The sequence below is a fragment of the Oncorhynchus masou genome, chromosome 11 (assembly GCF_036934945.1).
Source record: "Oncorhynchus masou masou isolate Uvic2021 chromosome 11, UVic_Omas_1.1, whole genome shotgun sequence".
Lineage (NCBI taxonomy): Eukaryota > Metazoa > Chordata > Actinopteri > Salmoniformes > Salmonidae > Oncorhynchus > Oncorhynchus masou.
In genome coordinates, this window is record NC_088222.1 from 46,262,064 (window position 1) to 46,286,781 (window position 24,718).

The 24,718-nt window shown below is 41.5% G+C and overlaps 1 protein-coding gene across 3 annotated transcripts in view; it reads left to right on the forward strand.

Annotated features, from left to right (window-relative positions):
• Positions 1-24,718, forward strand: part of LOC135548744 (calcium/calmodulin-dependent protein kinase kinase 1-like) — a 137,691-nt gene that overhangs the window by 15,074 nt on the left and 97,899 nt on the right. For all 3 annotated transcript variants that reach the window (XM_064978636.1, XM_064978638.1, XM_064978639.1), the window contains exon 2: positions 17,871-18,319. In XM_064978636.1, the coding sequence (XP_064834708.1) occupies positions 17,981-18,319 (339 nt within the window). In that variant the 5' untranslated portion in view covers positions 17,871-17,980. The remainder of the gene's footprint in view (positions 1-17,870; positions 18,320-24,718) is intronic.

Genomic DNA, 24,718 nt, shown 5'->3' on the forward strand with positions numbered 1-24,718 from the left:
TGAGGGTACAGTGGTACGATTACGTTCTACTAATCTCTTTCTGAACTCTCCACCGCTGGGCTAACTACCTAGCCCATATTAAAAATAGACACACAGCCAACCAGTGGCATGCTGAGGTCATGGATGGGCTTAATTCAATGCAGGGCGGCAGGTAACCTAGCGGTTTAGAGCAATGGGCCAGTAACAGAAAGGTTGCTGGTTCGAATCCCCAAGGTGACTAGGTGAGAAATCTGTCTGTGACCTGGAGCAAGGAAAGCACTTAAACCTAATTACTCCTGTTAGTCGCTCTGGATAAGAGTGTCTGCTAAATTATTCAAATGTAAAATGAGCTCCAGTTTTTCACACCTGCCAGTGTGAGGGATACAGGGCTGCACTCGAGGGAGGACTTTTGGATGTTGGTTACACCAGGGAATTATCCTGAACTTCCTTGCCTCTGTCTCGAGGGACAAAGTGTGGGGTGCCTTGTTTCTCTGAGACCCCTAGGCCTGGAACTTTGGCTTTGCCTGAGAGACCAGCCATAAAGAGGCTCCAGTCTCAGCCCATCTGAGAGTGTGAGTAGTAGGAGAGAACAGCAACTCTTCTCCTTTTCCTCCTCCTTCAAACCTCTGTATCCTCCTCTGTAATCCTGATTTAGCAGCCTTGGTCCTGGGTCGGGTTAGGGGGGTGAGTGTTAGCCCTGGATTTGGCTGGGATTGTCTGGCTCTATTTCTGTCCATTGAGATTGACAGTCTGCTGATGTCTCGATGTGTGTACTCATACACTGTGTGTGCAAGCTGTTTGGCAACGCCTGGGTTTTCTAAGTGGGAACGGCTGCATTTTGTACTGTGGTCACCTTCAAGTGTACAGGGAGGGATCTCTGACAGATTTATTGCTAAGGCTAGCTGTAGTGGTGTGGCGAACTGTAACGAGCTAATCCAGCTTCAAAGCTAATGATTTAATTAAAGAGTGCCTGATATGTGGGCTCTGATGGTTGTTGGCACAGGGGAAAGAGGCTGATTGGAACTATTGCCTAGTCAACCACACTCAGTCAATGGGTCAATAGCTGGAAAGTATAGTAGGCTATACTTAGAAGGTAAGTACAGAACCCTATTAATAACCTGTTATAAGCCTTTTATAAACCTTGCTATTAATACTGTAGCTAATATATGGTCATCTTGTTCCCATTAGCACCTAAGCTGCCAGAGGTATGTCCTAGTCATTAGATGCAGTAATCCACCCTCCCCGGAGTGTCTCATTGTCTGTCACTGATCATCATAGTGCTATCACAGACAGTCATCAGCAGAAAGACAAAGAGCTAGTCTCTCTTTCTCTAGGTATGCTTCACAGGGCACAGATAAGTCCCATGCTGAACTGTATTGTATGGAGGAGATTCAGTTCAGTCACTCAAAGGGGATGAGGTTCTTAAAAAGACTGCAGGTTTTTACTTCAGACAGTGGCATGGCACCACAGGCTGCCAACTGTTCAGCTCCTGTAGATACAGTGGGGTCTGAAATGATTGACACCCTTGATAAAGATGAGCAAAAATTGGGAAATTATATTATTTTATACGAATACTCAAGAGAACACGATTTTGTTTAACACCCTGAGGTTGGAAAACACATTGGGAGTGAGCTTAGCGATTTCGACGCAAAACCCAAGACTAGTGTGCGTGGCCAAAGAGCTCTATTTTCTTGTCATCTGACCATAGTACCGGCTCCAATTCGCGTACCAATGCCGTTTAACCAAACTCCAGGAATTTATACTTGTTGGATGACATGAAAATATGGCTCTTTGGCCACGCACACTCGTCGTCAAAAGAAAGATGCATGACCAGAAAATGACCACATACCTACTGTAAAATATGGTGTTGGATCTTTGATGTTGTGGAGCAATTTGCTTCCACTGGTCCTGGGGCCCTTAACTTCTTGAAACTCCCCATCCCGGATCCCGGGATCGTGACTAAAGCCTCAGGCTCATTAGCATAACGCAACGTTAACGATTTCTGAAAATCGCAAATAAAATTAAAATAATGCATTTGCTCTCAAGCTTAGCCTTTTCTTAACAACACTGTCATCTCAGATTTTCAAAATATGCTTTTGAACCATAGAAATTGACTAATTTGTGTAAGAGTATGCAAAGCTAGCATAGCATTTTGTGTAGCATGTAGCACGCAACATTTTCACAAAAACCAGATAACCAAATAAATAAAATCATTTACCTTTGAAGAGCTTCTGATGTTTTCAATGAGGAGACTCTCAGTCACATACCAAATGCGCAGTGTTTCCTGAAAGCGTCTGTGTGTAGGAGAAATCGTTCCGTTTTCTACATTGCGTCTGGCTACCGAAACGAACCGAAAATGCAGTCACCTACAACGTAAAACTTTTTCCGGATTAACTACATAATATCGACCGAAACATGGCAAACGTTGTTTGGAATCAGTCCTCAAGGTGTTTTTTCACATATCTCTTCATTGACATGCAGTTCGTGGAAGCTTGCTTTACTCTCTGTATCGTATGGAAAAATACTGGCAGGTGACTTTTGCGCACCAATTTCGGCGCAGGACACCGGGCGGACACGTGGTAAATGTGGTCTCTTATGGTCAATCTTCCAATGATCTGCCTACAAATACGTCACAATGCTGCAGACACCTTGGGGAAACGACAGAAAGGGCAGACTTACTCCTCTCGCGTTCACAGCCATATAAGGAGATCATGGAAAACAGAGCCTCAAAAATCCTTGTCATTTCCTGGATGCCATCTCATCTTGGTTTTGCCTGAAGCTCACGTTATAGGGCACGCACAGAGAAGATCTTTGTATTTCTGGACACGTCAGAGTGTTTTCTTTCGAACGGTAGCAATTATATGCATAGTCGAGCATCTTTTTGTGACAAAATATCTTGTTTAAAACGGGAACGTTTTTCATCCAAAAATGAAATTGCGCCCTTAGAGTTTCAACAGGTTAAGGTCAACGGCATCATCAACAAAAACCTGGTTGCCTCTGCCAGGAGGCTGAAACCTGGCCGCTAGTGGATTTTCCACTAAGGTCCCATTTGGCTCCGTTGGTAGAGCATGGCGCTTGTAACGCCAGGGTTGTACAGTATGAAAAAGTATCCGATTGGCGACAGATTTCCATGCAAATATTCTAAAATCCACATAAAAACACTATGCGTATTTTCCCACCAGAGATGTGTTTCCATCAAATGTACTTGTTGCGGATAAAAGGCTGTGCGGGATGACGAAGTGCACATAAAAATCCCATGTATCAAACCAAAAATGCAAGTTCCATCACATTTTCAACTCTATTTATGGTTTTCTCACAAAACAATGTGCGTTATATAGCGAGTGTGCCCACTCTGCTATTGGCACGTGCACTCTAGGCAACCGCTCACAGACACAATGTGAGTATAGCCTACATGATGAGATTATTATGGACAAAATAGCAAGATTTCTTATTTATTTGTCAAATGGCAGCCAAGCATCGACGATCATGTCACCAGAATAAGACCCTCAATATTAATTGGAAAGGAGCATCAAGCTCATCATCTTGCACTTTCATCTGTAGCCTAATAAACGGCATGATTTCCCGAAGAGTCGTAGTGGGAGGACCACAAAACATGTCATCGCGTGACTCAAAGTTTACTTCAATATATCAACATTTGCACATAAAAGCGTTTCCAGCGTCATTACTTGCACCGTCAGATCCCACCTTGTCCAGCGTATTTTGTTTTGTCGACATTTGGAAAGTTTACTGACAAGTTCCAGCAGGACTGTTATTACATTGTTTTCTGACATGTACTTTACTGAAAAGGTTGGATGGAAACCTGGTTAGTGATCTGGAAAGGTTCTGTATGGAAGAATGGTCTAAGATTACTCCCAATATTTTCCTCACAAAAGTGCTTTATTACAGACTGAAATAGTTCTCAGCATTCGGATTCTACTGTTGGTGTTGTTTGGCATGACAACTAATGAAAAAAAACAGGTACAATAGAAGTTATGACAGGGTTGAAACCAAGGTTAACGGGGACCCTTATTATATTCGAATTCATGGTGCTTAAAAACATAATTGTAGCCTCTTGCGATATGGATATTGCACATGTCAATATTGCAATTTTGATTAAAATTGTATAAATTGCGCAGCCCTACCAGTTATGGAGGAGAACAAACTCTTTGTGCCAGTCTTTTGTAGCTCTTATTTTAATCTTTCTCGCTCTCGCTCGCTCTCTCTCGCGTGCATGAAGCATGCCACAGGGCTGGTCTTCTCCTACATGTGTCAGCAAGCACTAGGCCAGGCTGTCATTCTGGACAGCTCCCCCCCGCCGCTTCCATATACCTTTTCACCTTTCCTTCCCCATCCCCCTTCTCACAGCATCTAATGTGGAAGTGTTGGCTTTCACCCTCCACCTCTTTGTCAGCATCCATCTCTTGATCCCTCTCTCCCCTAGTCCCCCAGCATCTAATGTGTCACATATTCCCCCTGACTGGGATGAGATGTGACAGATGAGGCAGCCATGCGGACCTGGTCCAAACTGCTGGGCCCGGGGGATTGTAACGAGGACAGGTAGCAAAGCAGCCTCTCTCTCTGGTTCTTGACAGATGACAGAAAGCCTCCTCTACCCTGTTTCACTGTCTCCAGCCCCTCCTTTCTCAACTCTCAGCACTGGGATCATAGTAAAAGAGCTGAGTATCTGATTCTATTGGAGGGGGAGTGTTTTTTTTTTTTTTTTTGCATATCTACCCAAACCCTTGTTATTCCAAATAGTGACCGTAGCAGTTGGCTATATAGTATCAATAGGTCTGGAACCAGGCTAGGGTTACCTTTTACATCAGGGTGATTCTGAGCCATGTTTCTCAATCTGTTAATGAACATTGAAGATACTATTGTCTTCCTGACTTCCTGCCATTTAGAACTATGGAGTGGGTGGTGACCCATTTAGTGTCCTTTCTCTCACTCACTCCTGACATTTGTCCTTCAGTAGTTTAAACAACAGCTTTGGAGAAGAGAAATTCTTTGTTTGTTTGTTCGGGTTAAGAACTGAAGTAAGCCTTGGCAGGCTTCCCATGTAGTGCTCTTTGCTTTGTTGGGCACTTGGGTTATATAGAGGCATCAGCAGTGCTCTCTTTCTCTCTGCTGTGGCCAAAATATTTCTCTTGGCTCTGGTCATTGGCATTTCTCTGGGCTTGACTGTGTGCTAGTTGGGCACAATGTTCGCCCCGACTGTGGAATGTGTGTTAGTGATAGATAAAGAAACACTGTCACTGTATAAAGGGAATGGTTAAAATCGTTGTCTGCCTGGAAGACTCATGCAGGATCGAAACACAAAGAACCTGGTTGCATTAGGACTGTGAAAGCAGCGCCCCTTGTTTATAGTGGAAGGTCAATTTCATGGTCCCCTGTGTGGTGGGCCAACATAGTGTGTGTGTTTTTTTGTTGTGGGCTTTTGTGTAGCGTTAGGTAACAATGCTTTGAGGGTGACTGTTGTCGATGTGTTCAGAGGGTCTCTGGTTCAAGACCAGGTTGGGACAAGGAGAAGGACAAAAACAATACTGTTACACATGCGTGTGTGATTATCTTTCTGAAGCTTTCTCCCCTTATGTTATCTCTCTTTACTCCCACCACAGGTAAATGTCCACCACTAAAGTGTCCACCTTAGGACAGGTGCAGGAGGGGACATCCTCTTATCATGTGCAGCTGTCAGGTTGCAGAGGCCACATTATTGTTACCAAAAGCTTTTCAACTCCATATGACTGCATGCAGAACATTATGCAGTATGAAGGCAACTGAATGTAGGCCTGCATGTGATCAGAGGTGATTGTCGGGCCTGTCGGACTGGATGATGGCTTTTGTTGTTTGATCGCTATTGTTCTATAAACTGTACTGATAGACCTCCTTAAGTAGTACTTAAAATCATTTGTACTTAATTACTTTACACCACTGGGGAATTGAAGGAGTTCTGTCAATACGTTTTATAGAGCAAAAGCGATCAGATACAACAGCAAAAGTCATCATCCAATCCGACAGGCCCAACAATCACCTCTGATTATTGAATTAAGAATTTCAAATTTCATGGTATATCCTGTGTAGCACTGTCACATACATACTTACATTTAATTTAGACAAAGCCTTTTCAATTTCATTGTTAAAATAGGCCTATAATTATACATTTTATGAATAATCTCACAGACACTGAATACCAACATCTGTTCGGATATTCAAGTAACTGTTCCCCTCCCTAAGTCAAATTGGACCAAACTGGTTGAAATTACATCTTAGTTTCATAGTTTTGCCTACTGGGTAGTTGCTGCAATCACTGTTGCTGACAGAATGGTAGGTAGGAGTAATAGTGAGTGCAGTATTTGAATCAATACATACAGTATCAAATCAAATTGTATTAGTCACATGCGCCGACCTTACAGTGAAATACTTACTTACAACCCCCTAACCAACAATGCAGTTTATAAATTACAAACAAGAATAAGAAGTAAAAGGAACAAGTAATTAAAGAGAAGCAGTAAAATAACAATAGCGAGACTATATACAAGGGGTACCGGTACAGAGTCAATGTGTGGGGGCACCGGTTAGTCGAGGTAATATGTTCATGTAGGTAGCGTTATTAAAATGAATACACACAGTCAAAAGTTTGGACACACTTACTCATTCCAGGTTTTCTACATTGTAGAATAATAATGAAGACATTAAATAACACATATGGAATCATATATTAACCAAAATAGTGTTAAACGTCAAAATATATTTTATTTTTGAGATTCTTCAAAGTAGCCATCATTTGCCTTAATGACAGTTTTGCACACTCTTGGCATTCTCTCAACACTTAGACTATAAACAGTCGTGGCCAAAAGTTGAGTAACACGGGGTGGCAGGGTAGCCTAGTGGTTAGAGTGTTGGACTAGTAACTGGAAGGTTGCAAGTTCAAATCACATGAGCTGACAAGGTGTCTGTCATTCTGCCCTTGAACAGGCAGTTAACCCACTGTTCCTAGGCCGTCATTGAAAATAAGAATTTGTTCTTAACTGACTTGCCTAGTTAAATGAAGGTAAAATTTTTAAAAAGTATTAATTTTCAGGAAGTTTGCTGCTTCAGTGTCTTCAGATATTTTTGTCAGATGTTACTGTGGAATACTGAAGTATAATTACAAGCATTTCATGTGTCAAAGGCTTTTATTGACAATTACATGAAGTTGATGCAAAGAGTCAATATTTGCAGTGTTGACCCTTCTTTTTCAAGATCTCTGCAATCTGCCCTGGCATGTTGTCAATTAACTTCTGTTAATTTGTGGGGTTTTGTTTGTCCACCCGCCTGGATTGACCACAAGTTCTCAATGGGATTAAGGTCTGGGGAGTTTCCTGGCCATGGACCCAACATATCGATGTTTTGTTCCCCGAGCCACTTAGTTATCACTTTGTTCTTATGGCAAGATGCTCCATCATGCTGGAAAAGGCATTGTTCGTCAAACTGTTCCTGGATGATTGGGAGAAGTTGCTCTCGGAGGATGTGTTGGTACCATTCTTTATTCATGGCTGCGTTCTTCGGCAAAATTGTGAGTGAGCCCACTCCCTTGGCTGAGAAGCAACCCCACACATGAATGGTCCCAGGATGCTTTACTGTTGGCATGACACAGGACTGATAGTAGCGCTCACCTTGTCTTCTCCAGACAAGTTTTTTTCCAGATGCCACAACAATCGGTAAGGGTATTCATCAGAGAAAATTACTTTACCCCATTCCTCAGCAGTCTAATCCCTGTACCTTTTGCAGAATATTTCCGGGAGAGAAGTGGCTTCTTTCCTGCCCTTGACCAGAACATGCTCCAAAAGTCTTCGCCTCACTGTGCGTGCAGAAGCACTCACACCTGCACACAATCCACACACACAATCCTGTACGTGACCTTAAAGGCTTGGACAGAAATGATCATATTGTCAGCATGTAGTCTCATCTCCATCCACCAACACAAAACTCTCAACAGAATGGAGGGCATGTTTAACACTTTTTTTGGTTACTACATGATTCCATATGTGTTATTTCATAGTTTTGATGTCTTCACTATTATTCTACAATGTAGAAAATCGCTAAAATAAAGAAAAACCCTTGAATGAGTAGGTGTCCAAACATTTGACTGGTACTATAGCTCCTGGATTTGTAACGATAGTAGCGATTCTAGTGTTGTGCCTTTCCCCGTAATCATGGTAGCTGTAGCATTAGTAGCAAGTATTCACATTTATTTAGCTCACTCTCAATGTCCCTGTACTGTGGCACCTCTCTCCCAAGTTTAAACAAAGTTTGTTTTTCAAAAACACATGTATTTCGACTATCCGGGTATCCAGAGGGGGGGGGGGATCATGATATTTTTGGAATAGTGAAATTATTTAAAATGCCAATGCCTAGTTTGACTGAGCTAAATTGGTCCCAGTGTAATACTCCATAGGCACAGTAGGCCTGTGCTTTCTGTCAGTGTGCTCTCTCTTCTGCCTCAGGAGCTTCTAGTCTGTAAATCAATACCCATCACATCCACAGCATACAGTACTCTGGGGTCCTCATTCACCAACACACTGTTATCTGTGATGAACATTTTTATAGATTTTCTACACACAAACACACACATTATACCAGGGGGATAGGGAGAGAAAGCGAGAGACAATGACCTCCACTGCCCTCCAATCTGTAGAGAGAGTTTTGTGTTGGTGGATGGAGATGAGACTACATGCTGACAACATGATCATTTCTGTCTAAGCCTTCAAGGTCACGCACAAGCTTGTGTTCCAGCTATCTAGAGAAAGGAGGCTTTTTTAATACACAAGGAAATAGAAACACACGTACACACTATGTATATAGTCACAGTGTTATATCAATGACTCAGCTGTCAACTGGGAATGAAACCCAGTGAGAAAACAACTCGGCGTGGAGCGAGGACCTCACTTCCAAATCGTGCTATGGCTTAAAAACAACTCAATGAATTTTTTTCATTTTTTCATCAGTAGTATTATTGAGATTTATTCATGGTGTTGTCCGCTCAGCGCTGTCTCGCTCTGAAAACCTATAAATTATCTCCATTGTGTTCTTGGCAGTCTTTGCTTGCTGCCTGGGACACAACAAACCAATTTAGAAGACAAATTGAGACAGAGCAGGAGGGAGATATGGGTCGCTAATAGAGGAACATGTGTCAATCAGAAGAACCTGTATGCACTCTCTTCGTCTCCTCCTAATTAGTTTTGGTGAATGAATATACTTTCAATATGAATTGGGAGAAAGATGTGGAAAGATTGAAATAACATTTGGCTCTCATAAAAGGATCGCATTAAGTGTTTCCACCATGTATTATGTATTTATTTATACATTTACTTTGCTCTGCCTCTACAATATGCTATAAAAAATAAGCTTGTATTATTATTATTATTGGATTGGTATGGATGGAAGTAGAGGAGTCCAAATGGCGTTAAAATGGTTCCCAAAAGTGCTTCAAATGAGAAGGTTGTGGCTCCTGTTGTATGCTTAAACATCATGGAGAACACAGACACACACACACACACACACAAGATGATGTCAGGCTTTTTCAATTTGTTCTGGCTTTTTCATCATAGCTTTATTCAGTTGAAGACAGCAGAGGATACATGAACTGCTCAATTAACCGTGTTCAACCATATTGGATTACACCATACTGTATGTTTGGTGGCAGAGTGAAGGGAAAAACTTTTCTCCGAGCTCCCATTCCCCTCCCTCAGTCGTTTCTGTGCGAGCTTCAGTTGCCTCTTGCCACACAGCAAATTTGTGATCGGAAGTGTAACACCCACTTTCTTCTAAATTATACAGTTGAAGTCGGAAGTTTACATACACTAAGGTTGGAATCATTAAAACTCGTTTTTCAACCACAAATGTATTGTTAACAAACTATAGTTTTGGCAAGTCTGTTAGGACATCTACTTTGTGCATGGCTCAAGCAATTTTCCAACAATTGTTTTCAGACAGATTATTTCACTTATAATTCACTGTATCACAGTTCCAGTGGGTCAGAAGTTTACATACACTAAGTTGACTGTGCCTGTAATCAGTTTGGAAAATTCCAAAAAAGTATGTTATGGCTTTAGAAGTTTCTGATAGGCTAATTGACATCATTTGAGCCAATTGGAGGTGTACCTGTGGATGTATTTCAAGGCCTACCTTCAAACTCAGTTCCTCTTTGCTTGAGCTGATGGGAGGATGCTGGAGGAAACAGGTACAAAAGTATCTATTTCCACCGTTAAACTAGTCATATATATCGACATGACCTGAAAGGCCGCTCAGCAAGGAAAAGCCACTGCTCCAAAACCTCCATAAAAAAGACAGACTATTGTTTGCAACTGCACATGGGGACAAAGATCGTACTTTTTGGAGAATTGTGGTGGTCTGATGAATCAAAAATAGAACTGTTTGGCCATAATGACCATTGTTATGTTTGGAGGAAAACGGGGAGGCTTGCAAGCCGAAGAACACCATCCCACCCGTGAAGCACAGGGGTGGCAGCATCATGTTGTGGGGGTGCTTTGCTGCAGGAGGGACTGGTGCACAAAATAGATGGCATCTTGAGGGAGGAACATTATGTGGATATATTGAAGCAACATCTCCAGAAGTTAAAGCTTGGTCGCAAATGGGTCTTCCAAATGGACAATGGCTTAATAACCTCTTGTGGCTGCGATCCCCATCAATATCGGGGGCCATTTCAGAGTGACTAACTAAAAATACAACGTTGTAACATTAAACATTCTTTAAAATGCAAGTGTCTTACATCCCTCAAAAGATGAGAATCTTGGTAATCAAACTATGTTTTCTGATTTAAAATAGCTATTACAGAGAACAAATACCATGCTTTTGTTTGAGAAGAGCGATCAAAAAAAACAAAAACATTTTCCGCCTTGACAGTTTTGACACAATCACACCTGAAGGTAAAATTATGACTTACATTCTGATATCTTGCTCTTAATTCTCTTCCTGAGGGTCCAAGTGATCAAATGAAGTGCCGTTTTCTTTGATAAAATCCATTTTTATAGCCTAAAACGAACATTTTGTAAACCGTTTGTCGTGAATTCCATCTATCAACTTTTTATGGAGCATTCGACGTAAACAATCGTTTATGTAGTCCTAGTTGGTTTCAGTGCAATCCTCTGGATGTTTGCAACACAGCCAAACTTGATTGTTGTTATTTTGCGGGGAGTATTGACCGAAGTGAACTGATTTGAAGACCACGAGCAATGACATCATTGCGCACCAATAATATTAGCGAAGCTTCGTTGATTGACTGTATTTCTTCCCAATGATCACTGATCTTCTTGAAATCTAGTTGGGTAGATAGCCAATGAGCTGAGGTAAACGCCAGTATGTGATGGTTATGGGTTGGACCAACATCCCTTGTTTGTAAACGCACGCCTAACGAAATTCATTCTCACATAGTTGCAGTCACGCTGGTTACGCACAGCAGTGTTTTGGAAAGTAATATTTTGGAAAGTGTTTTTTCAACGATTTCATTGAAGACATCATGGCGAATAAATCAGGAAAAGCGAAGTCCAAGTCTTAAGTATACAGATTTGCACCAGATTATAGAAGAGATTGATCGGGAAAGTGAGACAGATTTTTTTGTTTAAGGAATCTTTGAGTGTTATGATTCAAACATTGAAGAGCTGTTTCTGCCGTGCAGGACGTACTTCTGGACGGGTAAGTGCTAATGCCGTTTTATGAAATATAAATATATATATATATATATTTGCAATGAAATGTGTGATGACATGTGTAAAGTACACATTGGCTATAGTGTGTGTATGTACTGTATGTGTACGACCCATAACCTGTTTGTGTGTGTGTGTGTATTGTTGGTTTGTTTGGGTGTGTGTGTGTGTGTGTGTGTGTGTATATATATATATATAGATAGATAGATAGATAGATAGATTCATTCCATGTCAGATATATTTTTTTATTCAAATGGAAAGGAGTAGAACAGCAAACACACACATGGCCACTGCGCCTGCTACTCCTCTCCATTTCCATATGAAATAGCCATTGGGTGCTGTTGGTGGGAGGGCAGGCCCACAACAATGGCCGGAGTTGAATGGAACAGCACTTCACCTTAGTGACTGTTCCCTCTGCTCTATACAATACATATCTGTTTATTTTATGTGATGATAAAAGGCTCATACAATACAAAAATATTTTTTTATGTTTTCTTTCACAGTGATAGCGACTCCGAGCCCCCGGTGCCAAGCTGCCCGCTCTACCTCTGCCCCCTCTACTCCTGCCTCCAGTGGTGTTCATATGCCACAGTTCATTACTGCAGGCATGACTGTGCCTCAGGGCCAAAAGGGCACAGCATGCAGGCGTCGTTGTGTTCTGTGTCGCATGAAGTCCCCTATCACCTGCACCACTTGTTCAGTTTGCCCCTGCTTTACATCAGAAAGAGACTGCTATGGGACATGGCACAGGCAGCAATATATTGTGTAGAGGACTTCAAACGGTCTACCCCTGTTTAAAAAAAAAATTAATATTTTTAAAAAACATTTTTATAATTGTTTTGTGTGTGTTAGAATTGCTTTTTGATACGTTGTATATAGTTATTTGCACTGTTTCACCAATTCGGCCACTTGGGTACATTTGGGCAACTTGTGTGGGACACCTGGGTGACTTCATGCTAAATGTCATGTAGCTTACCCATTCCTGAAGTTATCAGTCTGACACTTTGCACACCTACAGTTGCCCTCTTGTGTTATCCACCAAAATTATCTCCTGCATCCTATCTGACTGTGTGGCTATTCTAGTACATGTGAAAGATGATGCTACAACAATAAAAAACTGAAAACGTATGCTCTTTCTTTCTCTTTTCTTCCACCAGATCTACTGTGTTATATTCTCCTACAGTTCCACAAACCTCAGAATGTTTCCATTCAAATGATACCAATAATATGCACATCCTTGCCTCTGGGGCTGAGCTACAGGCAGTTAGATTAGGGTATGGATTGAGAACAAGGTATGCAGCCATAACAAAGTCAAGGTATTGGAGTGGCCATCACAACGCCCTGACCTCAATCCAATTGAAAATGTGTGGGCAGAACTGAAAATGCGTGTGCGAGCAAGGAGGCCTACAAACCTGACTCAGTTACACCAGCTCTGTCAGGAGGAATGGGCTGAAATTCACCCAACTTATTGTGGGAAGCTTGTGGGAGGCTACCTGAAGCTTTTTACTTAAGTTAAACAATTCAAAGGCAATACAGGGCTGGATGAACCAGCTTCAGTGGGTGATGGACCCATTCGGAGTCAGTGTCACTGTGAATGAAAATGTTCAGTTAGAATAGTTTCACATATGAGCCCTGTATCAACAGGTATAATAAACAGATATACTGTATATAGAATACAGGGAACATACGGTTGAATATATTATTATAGACCTGCTAGATCTACTGTTTCATTTATATTATGACAGACCAGCTAGATCTACTGTCAATTTTATATTATGACATTTCAGCGAGATCTACTGTCTCTATTATATTATGACATCAGCAAGCTCTACTGTCTTTATTATATTACAACAGACCAGCTGTATCTGCTGTCTCCATTTCACTTTGGCCATTGTTGTGGGCCTGCCCTCCCCTCAACAGCCTCAAATAGGCTATTTCATGTGGGGGTGGGGTGGGGCGGCAGACACACACGCATCTCACATTTCCTTACATTACATTTTTATATATTGCTACTAAAAAAAATTAAAATCACAAATAATATTATTAATTTCAAACAACGGCATTAGCATGAGAAGAACTTACCAGTCCAAAACGATGTCCTCTCCATTCAAAAAATATTCCTCCATTTGGGAATCTCTAAATGAATCGTCCTCCAACAATCTCTGTCTCATATTTCCGATCAATTTCTTCTAAAATTGTGTGTACATCTGTATATCTGTATAGACTTAGATTTAGCTTTCCCTGACTTAGTCGCCATACTGATTGATATATAAACAGCTGAAGATGCGCTTTACCAAAACAACGCTGTGCTTAACATGCATGGCTCCTTCCGGTATGAATCTTCAATGGCGAATGACCCTCTTTACGCCGGAGTTTACTACATGGGTTGGTCTTCCAACACATAAACATTACATACTATATTGCAGTTTACCTCAGCTCATTGGCTATCTACCCAGCTAGATTTCAAGACGATCAGTGGTCATTGGGTTAAAATACAGTCAATCAACGAAACAGCGGTCATATCATTGGTGCACAATGGTGTCATTACTTATGTTGTCTTCAAATCAGTTTCTTTCAGTCAATACGTCCCGCGAAATGGCCCATCATGTTTGGTTGTGTTACAAACAAACCAGTTGATTGCAATGAAAACAAACATGACTGGAAAAGTCACGTTTAGTGTGTGTATTTACATCGAATGTGTCGTCAAATAGAATGAGACGGAATTCACGACACAAGCAGTTAGCAAAATGTTTCGTGTTAGGCTATAAAAATGGATTTTATCAAACAAAAGACCATTCATTGTGTTACAATGAGCATTGGGATTGCAAATAGAGGAAGATCGTCAAAGGTAAACGATTTATTTTATTGCAGTTTGATTTTGTTACGCCTGTGCGTAATCCTCAGATAATCGCATCGTATTCTTTCGCAGTAAATCCTTTTTTAAATCTGACAATGCAGTTGGATTAGCAAGATTCTAGGCTTTCGAAACATGTGAGACACTTGTATTTTCATGAATGTTTAATGTGACTTTATGTAGCGATCACCGTATGTTGTCGAATTTCATCCCGCTAACGGGTTCAGTGCGCAGAGAGGTTAAAATTCACAATTCTAAAAAGCAACCTGCAACAAAGCATACTGGGAATGATATAATAATGAGCCCCCTCCCATATTTCATTCTCTCTGAGATAGTGACAACACAGCCGATTAACAACACCACGCGGTGGTGATTCCATTGTGATTTAAAATAACACTTAATTTATTCACTGCAGGTGGTGTCAATTTCAATCTCGCTGGTGTTAACCCTACTTGAATCAACACTCAGATACAACACTTTTTACCTCAACACCAAGATTTTAGCACCTGCAAATTTGCTGTGCAGGTTGTCATTGCAAATAATAATTATTAAAAGTCATCACAGTCCTCTTGTTTAGCACTCTTTCTCTCCCTGACATCATATGAATACCATTCCCTGATAGGCTCAGTCCCTATGAATGGTTCCTGAAGACTAGAGTGCTGCTGTAGCATCAGTTAATCACTGGTTGGCTAATAGAGAATGGTTAATACCAGGAAGTGGCTTTTCAATGAGGTCAAGAGTCAATGGTATTTGTCTCTAACTCTCTCCCTCCCTCCCCTGCGTCCGCCACTCCTCTCTGCCTCAACCACCATCACAATCAATTAAAAGGCTTTCCCAACTGTTTGGTACAACAACAGTTATCAGACCGGGGAACATTGTAAGATGTAATATTTTGGCTGAATTCATGTGTGCGTTGTCAATATCCTCCACATTAATGGTTGTCAGGGGCAACAAGCAGCCAGCCCTCCAGGACTGAGATTGCCCATCCACTGTGAGGGAACTGTCATGGTAGGGTCGACAAGTACACCCACACACATACACACAAATGCTCTCACGCAGGCACACATACACATGCTGGCACCCACATGAACAAATACTATCGTATACTATTTTTAAATACTATAGTATACACTAGTAAAAAAAAAAAAGGTATACACTATAGTAATTACTGTAGAGCTTTTGTGGACTGTAGTGCACTATAGTATTCCAACAGTATACTACAAAATTCTACAGTAAGGACTACACATGATCAAGGTATAATACATTGTGTAGAACAGTATACAACTGTTTACTTCAGAATTCTAAGTACTGTAGTGTTCTATATTGAGCTGAAGTGTGTTTTCATGTGGGCACACACACACACACAAAAACACACACGTCTTCTGCTCACTTCTAGACTCAACATAAGCCAGTCTTACACTGGTATAATGTATGCCAATCTAACATAATGTTTGCACAGTGTCCCCATGCGTGCACCCTCACACGTACACACACACACTCACACACACACACACACACACACACACACACACACACACACACACACACACACACACACACACACACACACACACACACACACACACACACACACTTAAATGGGCACTCTGTCTGCTGAAGCACAGAGTTCTCCATTTCAATAAGCCCTGACTGTTATCTCTCAAGGGATGGAAACAAATTGCCTTCCCCTTGGTGAACGCCATATTTATTCCGAAGAGAACGCCATATTTATTCCGCCCCCCCTCCCTGATATGTGTGTGTCCTGCCGTGCTTGTTGTGTGAGAGAGAGGCAGTGACACTTGATAAAATGAAACATGTATGTTTCTGTGAAAAGACTCCAATTGACATGGAGCCAAGACTGCCATGGTGAAAAATAAAATGCGTCATGAAATCATTTGACCCAAGTTAAAACTGGAGCACTCAGTTATTTTAGAATATAAGGCACTCCGAGTCCAACTAAACGGATAGGTTTTCGTGTCCTGAGAAATCTCAGGAATAGCAGAAGATGACGATGTCCCATTTCACTACTCTAAATGTAACCTCTAAAAGAATATGGATATTCAGACAACTGAAACTCCTCACAAAGGTTATTGTAAATAGATTCACCATTTTATATCCAATCAAGGCCCTTTCTCTGGATTGTTGACCCTAAAGAGGTGGACACATTGAGCTCTTGGAGGTAAAAGCATTAATCACCTTCCCAGAGCAGCTTTTCACTAAGGAGGTGTGTGTGTGTGGGTGCGTGCATTACTCACTGTGTGTGTGTGTGTGTGTGTGTTACTCCCTGACTAAGATAGATGTGGAAGGGCTCTTTGAGATGGAAGGATTGTAATGTGAGAGATTTCTTGTCAGTTCTTCTTCCCTCCCTGGCCTTTGGATGGATAACTGGATGGAATAGATCTGGTCCACTTTGCATATCTGTGCTCTCTCATCTGCAGAGACAACAACACATCAACCAACTGGCTGCACAGCCTTGCTTTGATACCAGCTCACTATGACTATCTACTTCCCTGATTTACATTTGTGATTAAAGGGCTCACAATGAACAAAGATCTGCTGTGATTGTCACACAGGTTCAAGCACACACACATACACATACACACGCACTCGGAGTAGTTGCATGAGAAAGTGGATGTTGTTGATGAGAGCTGTGTTAACCCACACACACTCACAGTAGGGCCATGTCCAGAGGAATGGATCATAATTAACTGTGGGCCTAGATTGACTTTCATCACAGGGTCATTTATTTCAATTAGACAACTACACACACGGCATGCCTAGACAACTACACACACGGCACACACGCACACACACGCTTGGACGACTTAATCTGCTGGCCGGCCCTGCTGGAACAATCAGCTTCTCACACAGAGAGAGAGGGAGAGATAGAAGGGGGGCACTGAGGTGTCTGGATGACAAAACACTGTCCTACTTGTAGTTATTTACCTTGGCTGTCCTCAGAGCACAATGTCATAAACTGCCTATACATGACAGTGTGACCTTTTAGATGTGTGAACTTGACTCAATCAAACTACGCAGTGTATTGTGATGCATGTTCTTGGGTAGATTACATTGTTCTGGTTGTTATCACTTACCTGTTAATCATGGAACATAATACAATATCAGTGTCCATATCATTCATAACATATGATATCCATACCATGTAGTGTGTTTGATCTATGGCTTTTTATTGAGCTGCCATCTTGGCCAGCGCGTCCTTGTAAAAGAGCTCCCCTGACCTCAATGGGACTTCCTGGGTAAAGAAATGTGAAATGGAAATCTAAATTAAAATCATTTTCTCTATATGAACTCATCCCTCTCGCCTCTCTCAGTTCCCTGCAGATCCAGTGCTCCCCCAGGCTGGCCCAGACCCACACCACGTTGATGCTGGTGGGCTCTCACCTCCTCTTCGTCCTGCGCTCCCCCATCCCTCCATCCAGTGATGGCAATGAGTACAGACCCGGGCTGCAGAAGGGACGACCTCAGCCCTGACCCCGACCCAATGACCCCTGACCGCAGTGACCTCACTGCCATGATGGCCACCGTGACTGTGACGACCACCGAGACGGGCGGCTCACCGGCCAATGGCGTGAGGATTGGAGCTCAGCAAGGAGGAGCTAAGAAAGGCCCTGCTCAGCGGCCACAACTCTCAGGGAGGAAGCTGTCGCTACAGGAGCGGGGCACGTACCCATCTGGGAGGTCAGGGGGGGCTCTCGTCTCCCCCCGTGTGGTACGCAGACCCACCGTGGAGTCCAAACGCGTCTCCATCTCAGACGCCGAGGTGAGAGAACTGACTGCACCGACACAGGGAGAGAGAGAGAGAGATTCAATTCAATGCAATAATCATTATTATTGCTCCTCTGGAACAAATTGAGTTGAATTAAGAGGGCTAACTGTTAGGTTTATAAGGGGTTTGGAGGCATAGTTAAGTTGTAGAGCATCTGGCAGAATATCAAGAGGTTCACGTTCATCTGGGTTTAAATAAAGGATGAATAGAATAAAATCCAAAATGTTGAGGACACGAGCCACAACTAGTGAAAAAAAATCATATTTTCTCCTTGTTGCAGTCAAGGTTGGCGTGAGTGTTTTAGCTGTGCGTGTTGTGACCAGGGTTCTCAGACATTGAATGAGTAGGATTGTATGGTCCATCGTGCAATTGTGACTCGTGCTTTTTAATGCAAAGTAGACCTCTGTTTCTGTATTAGATGGAAAGTGAATGTCCTGCGTGTGATGTGCCACTAAGCGGTCAGTCAGACGATTTCTCTCTCTTAGAGCTTAAGTCTTAACAGCATTTGTGTGTGTGTGTCTGTGTGTGTTCAGTGCGTGTAGCCTACATGTGTGCTCTGAATGAATCAGTGCTATGCTCGGGGACATGAAATCTGTAATCTACATCTTGAATATTCTGCCTCTAGCTGAATTACCATCTGGTCTCATCTAAGAGAGCACTAGGAAATAGTCTCCAAGAGTGCGTACCAAATTGCACCCTATTTCCTAGAGCCCTGGTCAGAAGTAGTCCCCTTAATAGGGAATATGGTGGCATTTGGGATGAAGATTTACTTCACTTACTCTTCACTACCTCAATTAATTTTCGAATATACACTCCTCAAGAACTGGAATCCAAATCATGTACCTAATAGTTAATACCCAAGTGGAGCCAATTGCAATACTGTTGGGAATTGTGTATTACTGGTAGAATATATACAAATCTCCAGTCATGCATTCAATTGAGACTTTGTAATTTTCTTCCCATAAATATGTATCTTTGGAGAATTAGTGAATGTTAGAGTACATCAGTCTTCACATCATCATTATTGAGTGTTGTATTAGAATTAGAGTAATTGCATAAAGAACATGTGGTTGATTGGTCACATCGGTGAGCTCAGCAGGTAACTGATTCACTCACTTACAGTACATGCCGGTGCAATCAAATCGTGCGTGTGTGTGTGTGTGTGTGTGTGTGAGTGTGTAATGATAATGACATCCTATGGGCGGACAGAGAGAGCAGGAGAAGGGATCATGACTGTTAGTCAATACCGCTTTACCATGTGTGGGACACATCCTACTCTATACCAGCCCTCTGATAAACACTCAGTGACATGTTTTTTTATGTATAGAGAGGCTCAGGAGTTGGTTGTCTGGACATGGAATGAGAAGGGAATAACCAGTGTAGTATATAGACTATTTCTTACATTTATGGACCTGTACACAATTAGGTTTCACAAAATTAATTTGTCACAATCGTTATGAAACATCTTATATTTTTGCGATAGAGATTTTGTCTACACAACCCTTGTGTACTTATTTTTGTTCAGAAAAACTCTACAACCATTATGCCAAATGTGTTGTACGTCAGTTGTACAATTTGAGTGTAATCCACCAGCTCTTCTCTGAAAGACACTCTTTTTAATGAAAGGTTGGTTTTCCTCTCTTTTTTTCAGTTCAGGTAGTAGAACTGTCAGGTAGGGAGATGAGTTTATCCTACTTTGCTATGACATGCAAGCCACTCTGACTGACACATGGAGAATGGGGAGGCAGGGTAGCCTAGTGGTTAGAGCATTGGACTAGTAACCGGAAGGTTGCAAGTTCAAACCCCCGAGCTGACAAATCTGTCGTTCTGCCCCTGAACAGGCAGTTAACCCACTGTTCCTAGGCCGTCATTGAAAATAAGAATTTGTTCTTAACTGACTTGCCTGGTTAAATAAAGGTAAAATAAAATAAAAATGTTCAGAAATACAAATGTGGGAATGAGCAGCTTAAGGGTTCTTTCTGGCTCTGGCTGTCAAATGGCACCTTATTCCCTAGTGCCCTACTTTTGACCGGGACCCGCAGGGGTCGGCAACAGGTGGACATCCATTCGTGGGATTAGTTGGTGAACAGATTCCCTGAATGAAACAATGTTTCTGCTGAATTCCTGCTTATTTTAGCATTTTTGACCAAACCTCAAACCATCCCATCCCATTGTTTTTAGTAAAAAAATACTAAAAATCACCAGAAATTCAGCAAAAAATGTGTTCACCGGGCCTCCCAAGTGGAGCAGCGGTCTAAGGCACCGCATCGCAGTGCTAGAGGGATCACTACAGACAAGTGGAGGCTGGTGACTTGATAAATTGAGGAGGATGGGAGACCCACGGTATAGGTGCGGAAGGTACAGAGATAACAAAGTGTGTTTCAAAAATGGTCAAAGACTAATTATTTTAACCTAAAGCATTTAATAAAGACATTTATAGTACAATATTATGGTGAATGGGAATGAGAGGGCTACTTACACAGTGATGGAAAGGGATCACAGCAGTGATTGAATGAGGGTATGAAGCATGAGTGTTCAGAGGCTTGACCAGTGCAGGACAGGATTTGACAACAAAAAAAACTAACACAACACACTACACAGTTAGACAAAAGAGCTAAGAATGAGTTAGTCCAAGCAAGGAGTAAAATCATTGATGTGTAATAATGTGATTGTGTTTGTGTATGTGATTAGCTCTACATACAGTAATGAGAGAAAATTGATAGGCGTACTCAGTGCTTGGAGGGGAAACATCCAATGTGCCAGTGGGCTCATGAGACGAAGCTTCAGTTCATGTCAGGAGAAAGTTGACAATGGTAGTGGAGTGGAGTAGTCATCACCTCTTAATCAGGGAACAGGAAGGGACTTAGCTGTAAATACAAATAGCAGATACATTCCATTACAGCTGCGCCATCGTAGGTTTGGACAACGAGTTTCTCTATATGAAGATAAATTCAGACATCTGAAAATTCATAAAGTCAAACACAGACTGCGCAACTTGCCCACTTGACACATCAAAGTAGCCCAATAAACGTTCCTGAATAAATCCCTGATCATCCACATACCTGACAATAACTGACACCTGCAAGCAGACTGGTGGCACCATAGGTCCCAGAGCGGTGGGGTAATTTTTACCCCCTGGGGCTTGGAGTTTTTACGTATATGTTAACCTAACTAGGAAAAGTTTGGACACTATAAGGTATGACAGTGATTAATCAGTTGTAAATAGGTTTTCTATGGGCTTCGATGTTTTTTTAAAAACTCCTGGGAAAAACTCCTGGCCCTGGGGGGGATGAAAACCCTGTCAAACTGCAGCTACCTTATATTTGTTCATATACAGCATATTTAATAAAAAGGGGGATACCTAGTCAGATGTACAACTGTATGTATTCAACTGAAATGTGTCTTCCGCCTTTAACCCATCTGAATCAGAGAGGTGTGGGGGCTGCCATAATTGACATCCACAAATTTAGATTAGATTAGGACAACCATAGACAACAACTGATAGACAATACAACTCACAAGGCTGAGCTTGCTTTATGCATGTTTGCATCATGCAGGCCAATGCAACTGTAGGCCTTCTACATTTCTTTTACTCTGTCATCACTATGATGTCAATTGATTAATTCCAGTTAATAACTTTGGATTAAAAACATATAGGCAGCCTAGCCCACCCAATTTTGAATATAAACTAAATTTGATCACATTCACATTTTCTCCTGACACACAAATGGACCATAAATACATAACGTTACCAATTAGTTTACCCTGGCCAGATGGACAGGGCGCATAGGCTGTATGCATCTGCTATTATTAGTAGCCTACGGTTGATCAGACTGAAACAGTCTTGTTTTCATCCCATATAGCATGTCAGATTTCTAATGCTGCAACATTTATGTCATGAGTTTTTGCTTGTGTCTGTCCGGAGTGATTGTGTTATCATCTTTGCTAAATAAATCATGGAGGAAAGTGGAAAGCCTACTTGAGCACACGCAAAAACCTCTCGTCAACCTCTCTCTTTAATCTAACCTCTCGTCAACCTCTCTCTTTAATCTAACTTTTAATGGATGGTAGCTATCAAATCATTCGGAATTGTTTTCGACATCCCAGAAAAGACAGTCGAAAGTTCGATATGTTCAGCAAGTAAAGCATCGTAACGTGCAATTATCTCTGCAAGCTCCTTGTAGTTGCCCTTGTTGGCGGAAGTTTCCCTCTTGTCGTGTCCTCTAAAAGCAAATTGGCCAAAAACGCAGTGGTGTTTAGAACATCCTTGTTTCTTCTTACTTTCTCGTTGTGTTGCGCAGTTTGAATACGCAGACCTTTGTCATAATCGATGCAGCTTTTACCCAGAAGGTTGAATCTGATGTAGGCATTTATCTGCTCCCTGCTTTTGTTTTGCCGTGAAGTGAAGTGCTGTTCCATTCAACTCTGGCCATTGTTGTGGGCCTGCCCTCTCCTGAACAGCACCCAATGGCTATTTCATATGGAAATGGAGAGGAGTAGCAGGCGCAGTGGCCATGTGTGTGTTTGCTGTACTCCATTTCATTTGAATAAAAAAATAGAAAATATAATCTGACGTGGGGGGAAAAAAAATATATATATATATATATATTTACACACACACACACACACACACAAACAAACAAACAAACAAACACGAAAAAAAAAATATATATAATATATATTTATATTTCATAAAATGGCATTGGCACTTACCCGTCCAGAAGTACGCCCTGTCCTTGCAGAAACAGCTCCTCAGTTTGTTTGAATCATAACACTCCAAGATTCCTCAAACAAAAAATCTTTCACTTTCACTTTTTCACTTTCACTTTAGACTTTGACTTCGCTTTTCCTGATTTATTCGCCATGCTATCTTCAATGAAATCGTTGAAAATACAACTTTACGAATTATAACTGCGCGTAAAAAGCCTTACAGCAACTCCTCTGATCGTCAAGGCGCAAATGGAGTTCCTTACGTGTGCGATTACAAACAAGGAATGGTGGTCCAACCCAAAACCATTACATACTGGCGTTTACCTCAGCTAGATCAGTGGTCATTGGGCAGAAATATAGTCAATCAATGAAGCTTCGCTAAAGTTATTGATGCGTAAGGTAGTCATTGCTCGTGGTCTTCAAATCAGTTCACTTCTGTCAATACTCCCCGCAAAAAAAACAATGACGTTTGGCTGTGTTGCAAACATCCAGAGGAATGCACTGAAACCAACCTAGATTGTTTACGGTGTGTAATCACGTCGAATGCTCCGTAAAAAAATGATAGAGATGGAATTCACGGCACAAACGGTTTACAAAATGTTTCGATTTAGGCTATAAAAATGGATTTTATCAAAGAAAACGGCACTTCATTTGATCACTGGGACCCTCAGGAAGAGAAATAAGAGCAAGATATCAGAATGTAAGTCATAATTTTACCTTCAGATGTGAATGTGTAAAAACTGTCATGGCAGAAAATGTTTCTGTTATTGATTGCTCTTCTCAAACAAAAGCATGGTATTTGTTCTCTGTAATAGCTATTTTAAATTGGAAAACGTAGTTTGATTCCCAAGATTCTAATCTCTTGAAGGGTGTATGACACTTGCATTTTCAAGAATGTTTAATGTTACGAAGTTGTATTTTTAGTTGTCACTCTGAAATTTCCCCTGATGCTGATCCCTGTACAGGAATCGCAGCCTTAACAGGTTAAATGAATTGCACTAACTGGACACAAAAATGATCAGTAGACAAAGGTAAGACCCAGATGCAGACTGTCGAAGTAACAATGTTTATTATAGCAACAAGGAAATAACAGGTCAATGCAGGCAGGGGTCGATAATCTGGGGTAGGTCAAAGGTACAGGACAGCAGGCAGGCTCAGGGCCTGGGACAGTAATCCAGAGGTGGAGCAAAGGTACAGTCAAAAACCAGGAGGACTAGAAAAGAGAGGCTGGGAAAAGATAGGAGCAGACAGGAAACACGCTGGTAAGCTTGAACAAAGAAGACGAACTGGAAACAAACAGAGAACACGGGTATAAATACACAGGGGATAATTGGGAAGATGGGCAACACCTGGAGGGGGGGTGGAGACGAGCACAAGGACATGTGAAACAGATCAGGGTGTGACAAAAATAAAGTTCTAAAACCAAGAAAAACAATTTATAATTGAGAAGAGACATACACTGAGTGTGCAAACCTCTTCCACCTCCTGTAATTAAAAAAAAAACACATTTGAGTTGAATAATATAAAACAAATGCTCAACAATCACTCTTCAATCTTAATCTCTATTCAGCAATGACACAAAGCAACACATAGAACCCCCACAATGCTATGTGGCAATACCCCAACACAACACACTAGGTTCATTCTCTGATCCTAATTCTATTATTGGATGGATAACATTTC